Source organism: Alexandromys fortis, unplaced genomic scaffold (assembly GCF_014885135.2).
Source record: "Alexandromys fortis isolate MF-2015 unplaced genomic scaffold, M_Fortis_MF-2015_v1.1 scaffold_18, whole genome shotgun sequence".
Classification (NCBI taxonomy): Eukaryota; Metazoa; Chordata; class Mammalia; order Rodentia; family Cricetidae; genus Alexandromys; species Alexandromys fortis.
Genome location: NW_026067897.1, coordinates 8445359 through 8458340, shown reverse-complemented (window position 1 = coordinate 8458340; position 12982 = coordinate 8445359). Strand labels below are relative to the sequence as shown.

At 41.6% G+C, this 12982-nt stretch overlaps 1 protein-coding gene across 1 annotated transcript in view; it reads right to left on the bottom strand.

Moving 5' to 3' along the window:
• Tox (thymocyte selection associated high mobility group box) overlaps positions 1-12982 on the bottom strand; it is a 273143-nt gene that overhangs the window by 118743 nt on the left and 141418 nt on the right. The window contains exon 2 of the mRNA XM_050119253.1: positions 8363-8428. Coding sequence (XP_049975210.1) covers positions 8363-8428 — 66 coding nt within the window. The remainder of the gene's footprint in view (positions 1-8362; positions 8429-12982) is intronic.

The window sequence follows — 12982 nt, the reverse complement described above, 5'->3', positions numbered from 1 at the left end:
CACCTGGCCTTCATAGGGACTGGGTATTGAACTCACGCCCTCATGCTTGTGTGGCGAGCCCTTGCCCAACTGGGGCGTCTATCCAGTCCCTACAGCATGTGTTTAAATCAAAGAATAAAGTCATAGGGGGCAGAGAGAGCGCAAGGAAAACTGAAATGATGGGACCGACTAACTGGGGAAAGACCAACAACTTTGTTCCTTAAGGAGCCCCGCAGCCATGCACCTTGGAACTGCCGCGTTCCCATCCAGGCCAAACGTGGAAGCCTTTGTGAGCCCAAACAACCATGCCGACCATGCACAAACAATGTATTGCCAGCCTCCTGGTTGTGTCCTTGGATTTGGGGTGTGTGTCGGGGGTCTCCAGGGGGCAATTTTTGGCAAAGAGGCAAATTGCTAAGGAAAGGGTTCAATTCTATCTAAGCCTACAACCAAAGAGACCAGGGTTAGGAAAAATCCAGGGAACATTCTGCTCAGCTTTGGATGGATCTGCTTGTGGGGGACATTTTAGCCATTTGACTAAAGCCAACCTCATGAGCAGCGTTCTCCAGGCCCTGTTGCGGTGCAACAGGAAAAGGGAGTTCTCACCTAAGTTCTGGAAGGTCTCAATCTCCTGACTGTTTAAGTGCATCGGTACTGACTTCGTGAGTCACCCTGCTTTACATATCCCATGCCCTGAGTATCCTGTTTACATTATTTTCCCCGTCTGCAGCACACATTTCCTTTTCTCCAGCCTGGTCTTTATTTGGTCCTCCCATTCCACATCACTGCATCTGCAAGTGGAATGTTGATTACGCTGACTTTATTTTGTGCCATAGAGACTTCAGGTTTTCATATCATCCAGTGAGAGTTAATCCATGCCGACCAGAAACAAATAATAAAGAGTTTCTTGCAGGTTTTTTTTTTTGTCTTTTCTTCTCTTTCCAAAAATCTAATCTCCACCAGTGGGGCACTCTATTTTGTGGGTCCCGACCACATATTGCAATCATTATGCATAGCACTCAATCTCTGGTGACAAGAAGTCCCATAACTCAGAAGAATTCAAAAGATAGCATCTTGTACACATCTTTAAATTATGTGATGGACTCATGCAGCCATGCAAACACCAAAAATATGGCTGTAGTTAGAGGGCTGTAAAATATGGTTCTCATATAAAATGTTATTTGAAAGATAAATAAATACTACTGCCATCAAACACATCCAGGATGCCTTAATTTTTAATCTGTAACGTAATTCCTGAAAGTCAAGGGCAGAAAAATGCCGATGTTTAAACATGTTTTATCTTCTGTTATTGAGTATTCTCACTGCAGGATTCAGACAACTCAATGGAAAGCAAAGTGAGCTGAGAAATTTAGCTGAAAAAAAAAAAAAAGAATCCAAAAACCAAAACTAAACTCAACACCCCCGCCACCATTCTCCGTACACATTCTGAAGTTCAAACCCTGCAATGCAGAGGTGATTTTCCCCAAAGGCTTTGAACAGCATCAGTTCAATCTCTAATTTCTTTTGAGAAGACCTCCAGAGTTAGATCTTTTTCTGATTCCTTTGTGTCTGCATGAACAAGGGTTGATAGCTTGGGACTAAAATGTATTGCTGTAGAAAGCCTTGGTCTGTTACATAAATCATCTTAACACTCAGTAAGAATTGTCCAACAGTGCCATTGATGTGCCCAAGCCAACGATCCTGAAAACAATTTTTTTCTTTCTTCACATGCTAGACAATAGCCATAAATCATCTTCATTTAAAAACACACAATCTACTAATTTTTCAACCAATAGTTATCAAAATAAAATTTTGGGGCAGAAAGCATAACATTTATTTTAGTTTTGCTCATTAATTTTTAGAACCTTGTTAAATATAGATAATTCATGCTCATTGAGTATAGAGACTTTTATTGAATGCTTAATACGACTATGATGTTAAAGATATTCTGCAAAGAGCAAGTTGAACTACAAAAAATAAATCAGAAAACAGTCTGTAGGAAGGAGCAAACTGGAAAGCAGAATAGGAAACCCAAGTCCCCTGTAAAGGCCATATGCTTGAAATGTCAAACTAGGTGATCACAGAAGGCAATGGAAGGGGAATTGTGTAGTGCCAGAATGTTAAAGTGTTGCTATGTGCAGATTACACAGACCAGAGGGCATGCTGATCAGATCTTTCTGTTCAAATGTGCTGAGGGAGGACCGTGATGTGGACCCAGGCCTGAACAGGCAGCAGCAAAGAGGTTCAAAGCAAGGCCTTCCCCGGCAAGACCAATGTCACCAATCAAAGCAGAGTTGGGTATGGAGCCAGGGCAGACCTCTGCTGGCACTGGGGTGTAAGAACAAAGCTTAGTTAGAAGAAACCAGGATGCAAAGCCTGTGTGAATCTAGAAAATGGGGTCGACCTGAGCATACCCCGAGAATCCAGGAGCTAGGACTAGAGGAGCTGAGGTCAGATTAATAAACTGGACCTTCAGATGAGATGAAGCAGAGAAAAAAATACAGAAATAAATCAAAATTAAAGTGAAACCTCTTTGAGCTTCTGGGAAGTGTAGCTGGTTGTGTTTCCAAACCCAGGAACTGAAACCACTGAGGGAAACTTGACACTTCTGAAAGGTGTTTGGGGTGGCAGGTGAGGTGACAACAGAAAGAACCAGAGATCTGGGGTGAGTGGAAAAAAATCCCTCAGGCCTTGGCATTGTTCTTTTACTAACATGAACATAATCTTTCCTACTTGACATATTAAGGTTTTGGTAATCGTTTAGAACAAACTTTAATTGCCTTGGAAACAGTTGGCACACACAGGCATCATGACTCAACACTAGTGTTCGGAGACTGAAATGCCACTATGTTTTTAGGCATTCTTTGGTGACAAGTTTATTAGGACTGATCCAAAATAATGTGCTATAAACACACATTTGAACACAAAAAGGTCAGGCTCATCGAGGTGTTATAAAAAAGGAAATTCAAAGTATAATTGTGAACAAGGCAAAGAATTAGTTTCAAACTATTCTTTGTGTGATGGTCAGCTGTGTTCTATCGCACAGGTCTCCCCCCATTGCCTGCATGGCTTCCAGTCTCTGGAGGTCCCCCCCCCCCATGGAGCCAACCTAGTTCCAAATGGAGCCTGGCATTTCCGAGATCTGTTTTTACCACTAATGCGGTTCCATTCACATGTTTTCATAATTTTTATCACTTGAGATGCATTTCCCTAATGCCTGAAAAAACAGACTATTAGACAATTATAATGAAATGCTGCAGCATGCCCAGCAACAAACATTCATTTTCTGAAAGTAAAAAATGAGTCTTATATTCACAAATCCCACCGCTTGGAAATGTATATGATACACAACATTTAACCTGTCAGCAGCCTCATTAGTGTCAATGAGTAGAAACTGGCAATCAGGGGATGGTGAGCTTCACATGTGTTTATGTTTTAAAATGTTCCCGAAATAGCTCTGCTGGCAGGGTTGAAACACAACCCTTCCCTGGGACAAATGGCGCTCAGTCTCCATTTTACGGTCTATTTACATTTTTAAGAAATTTGTATTTCACACATGGATCGTCATTTGTAATTAACAGAGCCAACAGTCTGCAAAGTAATCATGAAGTAAAATTGTAATTAATAATGACGATAAATTTAAGTTTAACCATGCTGGCGCATAAGTGTTCCAGAAAATACACAACTGGTGCACCTTTAATGAGCGTGAGTTCAATGGTATCTGTTTGTATGGTGCCGGTATTCAGTATCCACACAACCATTAAGACATTTTCATAAAGTGGAAGAAATATGTGAGCTATTTCAAGATATAATGAAGAGAAACAGACTTTCATGTAAGAAGCCAATTTAGGAAGAAAACAACATAAACAATAGTAACTTGTGTGTTCAAGTGAGGCATCTTTTAAATTTTGAGTAATGAAGATGTCAAGCCAAATGCTAGAGTAGTTTAACTTAATTAGGTGGCCTATTTTTCCAGGCATCCTTTCATTTCCCATTGAAAACTCAGCTTGTATGCGAGGCAACAGGAGCAATTTTGTCTGTAATGAATACCTCGGGGACCGCAAGGTAATCACGTGGATGTGGAATTGAGGACTGGTTTGAGTAACTAGTCTGTGTTTGCTAAGATGCCAGACTCTGTTGGGCTAACTAGATTACTCGATGCATGCAGCTTCATCATTTTATTGGGCCAGTGGTCAAAAAGTCAAGTTTACTTCAGAAAAATTTCCAAAAGGAACCAATCTAAAAGCAATCGGTTTAATCTTTAGTTCAAATTTATGACACAATCATGGACGTTTTATGGCCCATGTTAAAAATTTTTTTTCTTTAAAAATACTCTTAAAAACACTACTACCCTTTCTATGCTCTTTTTGCCATACCTCATTTATACTCTGATCTACAGTGTTTTCTCATCGGGAAAGCATAAATTACAAAATATTCATTGGCGTGTCTGCAAAGTTTAGAACATCATTCTGAGAATAGGTGTGAGAAAACATTGGTGCAAAGATGAACTTGGAGAGTCAAGTGGCCACAGGGCTATGGGATTGTTAATTACAAACAGCAACAAGTTGCTGTGACAAAGATTCCTGTTATTGCAGAAGAAGAAAGAACGGGAAGCCATGAGATATACCCAAGAATAAGCTATCTCAGGGGCCACAGAGAGCACTGATGAAGAAAACCAGATGATACTCATCCCTGTGATGTCCTTAATTCAGAAGGTCACTGGCATCTTAAGACACATCTGAGAAGCAATGGAAGGCGCTGCACTGCTGCTGGGAGCCAGAGAGAAGAGCTTAACATGGTGAGCGGTAAGCAGGGCTCCACAGAGGGTGGAGCGGAGAAGCCTGATGGAAGGTTCTGATGGAAATCCTGTTCAGGCAGGAAGCTCAGCTCCCCAACGCCATGCTATGCTTTCTGGCATAGTAGTCTAGATAAATTCTAAATAGATATTGTTATATCTATTTAAGATATGCAGCAAGATATGGGGCTCATATACATAAAAATGGTTGCAAGGATAAGTGTGGCCACCATCACAGAGGAGCCCTTATCTATGTGTGTGGCAAGAATAGCATCCACCCACTCGGGAGATCTCAAGGATGTTAACGATGGTCTTCAAGCTCCATCTCCTGACTTGTTCTCTCTACATGCCCACTCTGGTATCTTAGTCTAACTCCGTTGTCTCACTCAGGGGTGGCAAGAAGGCTGAGGCCTCTGAGGGACTTCTGTCCCCTTCTCATCTGGCTCTCCTATAGTCTCTTCGCACCTTCTCTCAAACTGGACAACCCTGATCCTGCAAGGTCATGCACTATCTAGCAACGTGGTCCCTTCAGACAGGGTTCAGAAACTTACGAAAAGAGATAGGGCACTGCCTGGAGTCAGATGATTATATTCCAGGTTAAAACAAGGTGAATAGCCTGAGTGCCCAGAACTGCTACACCTACTAGAGCAGACAACAGTCAGTTTTGCAAGCATGGTGTCCGGCTGCAATGGCGGTGTTCTGGGCTTTTATTACATACTCGTCAGTCTTATTATCCTGGTGCATTCCATTTAAAACCTGCCTATCAATTACCAAACCATATGCAAAACATTTTAAGGGTCTGTATACACTAGTTTAAGAGGTAGGGAGTGCACTTGGCAGATAGGGCAAGGAGCCCTTTGAGACTGTCTAAAAGAATATCATTAATTTTTACAGGGTTCTTTCATTTCTGGAGCAGTTCCAGCCTAGGCTTTCTATAAAAATCTTCTCAAGTTAAGGATTATGCTGTATGCTTGCACAAGCATTGCAGCAAAAACCCTGTTCCATATGCTGCTACTTAGCAACCTAGTCCGCACGTTCCACAGCAGGCACCGAGCTGAAAACTGAACAGGAATTAAAATGTTGGGCGCTGCCTTGAGAGTTGTCCGGGATTACTAAGCTGTGCAGCTGTTTGATGTGAGGCAGGAAACGGAACAGAACTCTTTGCTTTCCTCCAGGATGACTGAGATCTTATTTATGTTGCCTCAAGGATACCTTGATTGAAATTCCCCCAAAAGAACGGGTAATGAATTCTTTTTTTTTTTTGAAGTTTCATTAAATTTATTCTCTAAAAAAGAAAATTACAGAAATGATTAAAATAACTAGAGGGACATTATTTTCATACACTAATATATTCTCATAATTTTCAATGTTTTGTTTTGATCTGATTATTTTAGAAATGTTTTCATTTTATCTGTAAAACCTTCCATTTCCTTGTACCATGATATAAATCTCTGAAAATTTCAATTATATGCCTAATTTTTTGAATTTTTATTTTCTAAATGTTTATTTTATACAGAACCCAGTTCTTGATTTACGGGTAATGAATTCTTGAACACAGTATATTGCAGGAAACAAAAAGAATATTAAGTGCAAAATTTAGCAAAGGCCTTTTGACTCGGGTAATTTGTGAAGTTCATTTGTATTATCTTTCATTAGTCTAGCTTTCAAAACAACTCATTCTCAAATGTAAAACAAAGCAAAGCATGTGCATAATTCTGCATTGTTTACACAGAAATACCTTGCTGCTGGCTCACTAAGCCGCCATATCTTTAGGAAGCACAAAATTATTTGCATCTCTTTATTCCTTTATTATAAACAACCACCTCATTGGAAATAGTCTTAAGAACTCCTGACCAAAATATTATGAAAAACAGTGCTGGTGGTTTGATTTTAGTAAGGAATTAATATTCTGCACTGTAGTCAAATTTAGAACTCTAAGGAGCTGAATTGAAAAGATGCAGATATTCTGAAGTTGCCATTCTTTATCCAAAACTCCTTAAGACGGACATAATGATTCTCTGCGAGCGAGCAGCTGCCTTATAACAGTAATCATTTATTGAGTTTGTGTTTCTACTGTTTCAAACAAATTCAATTAGCCTTCACACTTCAAAACCCTAAAGGCCCAAAGAGATGGTACTGGCTTGCTTTAATCTAATAGTAATACTAAACTTGTCAGTACAGTTTTGGGATTGATGGTTAGAAGCAAATTAATAGTAACATTTTTCATTTTTTAATCAAACAGTCCTATTCAGAACTACCTATGGGTCCTGGAGGGTACTTAGCGGCAGGAATTCAGGGAAGGAAGGATTCTGCATGTGAAGCTTGCCTTTCAGAGAGGTGCATGCACCGATGTCCTAGGTAGCATGGGAGTCGGCAGAGTCTGGGTCTCTGAACACCACGATGCCCTCTATGGTTGGACCATATAGTGGAGCGTCCAGAATGTCTGTCGGACGTGCAGTGGTCATAATGACTCCTAACTAAAGGCTGAGTTCATGGAGGTGTGCACGCCTGTTGTTAGGGAAGCAGGAGACACTCACTCACAGGCAGCCCTCCTACTCTGTGCACTAGACTGCGTTTCCTGACAACCACCATGAGAGAAAACGCTTCTGTATGGAGGCCCTTTGCACCCCCTCTCTTCTCCGTGGTCAAACAAACTCAAGCCAATAAATAGGCACTGAAAACTACTACCTGGGAGCTCATGCTTTCAGTGACTGGTATATGAAATCCCCGGCAAACGTGATTTTTACTATTGAAGAAAAAAAAATAGATTCATGTCCACGCGATGCTCCCGTGAACTCTCCCCACTCTCATTTATTCACCTGTTTATTTTTGCTTATAGTGTTCTGATATTCTGCGCTATCCTGGCACCCTAGGGCAGTTATAATTTTGCTTTAACTGCCCTCTCCGGATTAGAGGGCCCGGTTTTAAGTATCTAAAAATAAATAGCCAAGCATTTACTTTTATAAATGTAACCATTTACATTCACGTTCCACTTTCGCTGTCACTTCTCATGATTAAATACCTTGTCAACCTTTCCCAGGGAAATGGACACAAAGGTGCCCTTGAAAGATTTCAATCACGCTTGTGCTCGGGGACCTAAAAGTCACTCTCGCCCCAGCCCGCCCGAAAGTCTTAAAAGCAGCCATCTAGGACTCAGCAGCCATAATACCTCAGTGATGAACAATATGCACGCTTGAAGAAGGTCCCACACAGTTGAGAATTGAAGCTATTGGTGGCGTGTGTAGCTTCCAATGATAAACTCATCCACCGGCAGCAACACAAATAACTTGCACCTGTAGCGACTTTATTTCCTAAAGGTAACACAACTGTTTGGGAAAGCTCACGCTGGCAAAACAGCTGCTCGCCATTCTGGAGGGGGAAGCAAGGTAGCATCCTTCAACAAATGCCAAAGCTGGTGTTTTATCAGCTCCATCTCATTAACTGGAAACAAGGCTTAAACGCTTTGTTTATAAATTATGATTATTCCTGATTGCGGCAGTTACTGATAGTGCTACTCATTTGCAATGCAACTCTTTGAATTTGTTTAATTACAATTTGAAACAAGGCAGAGAAGATTAATTAACCCACCTGGCTGGCTGGCACATAGTCCTGGCTCGGCTCTGTCATGCTCATATACATGTTCTCACCGTCAAACTGCGAATGAAATAATAGTAAACATTGAGCAATCTTGACTGTGTGTGTGTGTGTGTTTGTGTGTGTGTTTCTTTCTCCGCCCCCCCACCTCCCCACCATCAAACTGGAAAACAGTAGCCACTAAAAAAAAAAAAAAAAACATGGCTGAGAATATGAAAAAAATCTGTCATAGTAAGTGGGCCACATCTTTCCTTTGATGTTTCTGTTGTCATCTTTCCTGACCCTGTGTGTCAGTGATTTGGAGTAATTAGTGCTCTAGTAATTACAGCAAGCAAGCAAGAAATGAATGGTTCCCTTTCATCTGCAATCTGTTTTAAAACAAAATGGCTCATTTTGCACGCCGTGTATACATACTGCAGTTGGGCTGTAATGAAGTATTAAATGAACGGCATGCTTTCCGAAAGAAAAAAAAATAATGGAAAATACAAGGAGGCACAGCTCCGTGCATTCTGAGTTCAGCTCTCAGGAAAGAAAAACTGCAGAGTTTCATAATGGACTAAAACTGGATTCACTCTAACAGCCTTTTGATTAGAAAAGCATTTTAAATTTATAGTAGCATTCAAAGAAAGCATGTGCCACCATAACCGCAGCGAAGAACCGAGTATAAGAATAACAAAGAAAACCAATAATAACATACAGGTACCATGATCAAATTTCTTTTCCTGAAATTTTTCAAATACATAGAACGAATACAAACAGACCAGTGCATACAAATTGACCCTTATATTTGCAAGTTAGGAAGAAGAGAGGAGGAGGAGGGTATTCACAGGGCAGCCCTGGTACAAAACTTCCACATAAGCCATAGCATGGACAGTGGCACAGGGCCCTTGGTGACGCTGGCTTTGAACCGCTCCATTCAATCTGCGTCTATCTTGAGTCACTTGGCAAATGAGGCAAGTGTTCCTCTTCAGTTAAAGTATGATTTTTCCTAAGGTAATCATCAAATGGGCCAGTATCATCAGCTTCAAAGCTAGGTGTAGACATGTGCTCAGTGACAGGCTTCTCAGACAGAGGAACTTTCAAATGTGAGAATCCACTTGTCAAAACGAAATGATCATTGATAGAAATACAAGTTAATGGTAACATGGAACTTTTTACATACCACCAAACTGATAGAGGAACAGAAAGCCATGAGTCAGAGAAATGCTAATCTATCACCTATGGGTTACTAGCCCTCTAAGAATGCTATACAAGCCCCCACAGATGCATCAGAGCCTCTGCTATACTCAGTAACAAAGAATCAATGGTAAAAAAGCCCCTCCCCCCCCAATGACACTGGAACACTCATCAGGTTCACCTCAAATACTGAAAGGATTTCTTCGTGTACCACCGTATAAACACATCTCGTATTGTGCACACCACCTGTCTCGAGGTCACAGAATCCTTTATCGAATGACATGGTTGTTGGTGCCATCCAGAGTTACCACAAGCAGAGAGAAGAGCTTTGCCACTCAGCTGCTCTGCCAACGGGTTCAGGAGTCTTGAGTCCTAGCAACTTACCAAAGGATGACGCTCCATCGGTCAGGTGAGCTCCCCTAACACCAATCACCCAACACATCCAACAACTCAAATCCTGACAAAGAGCTCAGTGGGAGAATTCTCCAGCGTGGCCTGCTCTGAGTCCTCTGGTTTGTTTGCAAATGTTTTCAAAGTTAAGATGCCAAAGAACCACTTAAAACGTGGACAGTTTTTTGACTCTGACAAACTAAACGGAACAGAAGTAGCGAAGTGAATCAGACGCTCGGCGGCCCATGCGTATTTGAGAATGTGTTACTTTCTATCTCATCTTCTCAAACTCATTTTCTAAATCTGGCAGCAGCCTCCAGCCAGCTAAAGCTTTGAAGTTTTGGTTTTAGTCTATCCAAAGTGTGGGCTAATTGAATGTGTTCATGTTACTGTTCTGGATGGTGTTCCCTCCAAATGTACCAACGTGAAGCGCTTTGGAGCCAAGGCTGAAATAGCATTTCACAATAAAATGTATGCAGTTATCAACATTGTCAGTTTTTTGGTATATACCATGTCCCTTCTACCTGCACACATGTCCGCTGCTATGCATTAACTAATTTAATCTTCTGACTACCAAGAGTTAGGTATTATTATTATTAGTACTTGAATATTGTAAAGGAGCATAGAAAAGGACAGAGCAGTTAGACCAGATGCTGAGCTATGGAGCTCCTGCGAGGCATGTCTGGGATTAAGTCAAGGCTGACTGGCACGTGCCCTCACCCACCGGAGCACGTCAACATATTCTGAGTCAGAACGGTGAGCTAGCTACCAGTTCTGAAGACGGCACTACTTCAGACTGGTGGCACTTCAGGCTGTGTAGCCCAAATCTGGAAGTTGGAAGGCCAAATTGCTTTTAAATACAGGATGTTTAAAGTGCCACCATGATGTTTCAAGTACAAACTCCATGCATTTTTCTACAGTCAAAATAATGCAGGCACACTAAAAACAGTATATGAAGTTGCATTTTGATTATGGATATATAGATAAATAAAATGTGTCTTGTGTACATTTAGGTCTCCTCTCTCACATAGACACACAGACATGCAGGCACAGAGACACACACATACACACAGTCTAAAATTTGAAAAAATAGGAAATTTGGAACACCTGTCATCTCAAGATTCCCGATAAGGGCTATTTAACCTGTATCTCTACAATTTTGAGACACTGCCCAGAATTTCCATGGTCTAACAAGGTGCTTTTTTTTTTTTTTTTTTTTTTTTTTTTTTTTTTTTTTTTGTTGTTAATCTTGTTGGGACGTCATTGCATCCTCAAAAGACTATGGAGGTTTTGGTGGTTAATTGTATTAGTTAAACTGACTGTGTCTTGGGGTGCCCAAGGATCTGGTGAAATGTTTTTCTGGCTGTGTCTCTGAGAGTACTTATGAATAATGACATTTGAATAGGCGACCTGAGCAAAGCACACCACTCCCAACACACGTGGGCCATATCCAACCTCCTGAAGGCCTGACTTCTCCAGTCTGGTGCTAAAATGTCACACCAGTGTTTTTCCACCTTCACAGTCAACAGAAACACTGGCTTTCCTAAAGTCTCAACCTGTTGATAGCTCTCTCAGACTCTGGCTTCCTAATTGTAGATTTTGCAGTTGCTCAGCCTCTGTAACGCTATGGGTCAGTTCCTTATAACCCTCCCACTTACGCACACACACACACACACACACACACACACACAAATCATCTATCTATCTATCTATCTATCTATCTATCTATCTATCTATCTATCTATCTATCTATCTATCATCTATCTATCCGTCATCAATCTCTATGTCTGTCTGTCTGTCTATCTAGATAATATCTTTTAATGGTTTTATTTCTCCAGAGAACAGTTAACACAGGTTGCTCTTTTATTACTACCATACTATCCAGAACTCTTTCAGATCATATGTTTCGTGGGCACACTGTAACAGCACATCTATTGTCCCAGTACTCGGGAGCAACAAGATCTCTTGTTTGAGGTTTAAGACCAGCCTGGCCTATACAGAAAGACCTTGTTTTATGGGAGGAGCGGGGAAGAAGAGGTAGAGTGGGGAAGCTAAGGAGTGAAGAGCACATGCAGAGTTTCTGGAGAGCGGAACACACAGAAACACTCAGTTCTTAGGGGCACTTTACTTGCTCTCTAGAGACCAGGCCTAGTTTGCTAGGAGAGTTTTTCTCAGACAGACCCTGGGATTCTTCCCTACCATGCTACTTACTGCCTGTGCCTTCCTATCACCCATAAAGCTACTCCCCTTCCCTTCTACATTTGGAAGTATTTCCTAGGGTCCACTACTTCCATTAGTCAGGGCCAGCCATGCTCAGCCTATGGGCTCCCCTGAGTAGGTCTGGGTTTCTGGGCCGGTGTCATGGTTAGGGATGAGCTATACTAGATAGTGGGTGACCTGAACACACTTCTGTTACTCTTTGGGCCCCCATAACATAGATTCAGCATTACATCACAGATGTTTATTATCTAATTAACAAAACGCAGATCATACTTGTGTCATTAAACAGATTATCTTCTCAAAGAAAGTGACAGCAACTTTAGGGGAGGAGGAGAGGAAGAAGATTCAGTTTCTAGACAAGGTTTTGATGGAGTCTTGCTTGTTTGTTCTTGAGTGGAATCTAGGGCTTAGACACGACGTGGACACTCTACCACCGAGCTACATCTGTAGCCCTCATGAGTGCTTTGAGGGTGAAGCACTCAAGTTTGCAGTGGATTACAACGGGCTGAAGGACTGGGGAGATGGCTCGGTCAGCTCAGTGCTTTCCGTGCAAGCGTGGGACCCCGAGTTCAGTCTACAGTGCCCACACAAATGCCTGGTGTGGCGGCATGAACTTCGAGTCCCTGCCACCCGTGGAGGTGGAAACAGGCAGATCCCTGTCTAGCCTAACTGGCAAGCCCCAACTCTCAGAGAAAGACTGGGTCTAAACAGTAAAGTGGATGACATCTGAGGAAGGACACATGAAGATAGATGACCTCCGGCCTCCACAGGCACACACATGTGTATACATGTGCACATGCACACACATATGTATTTACATATATGAAA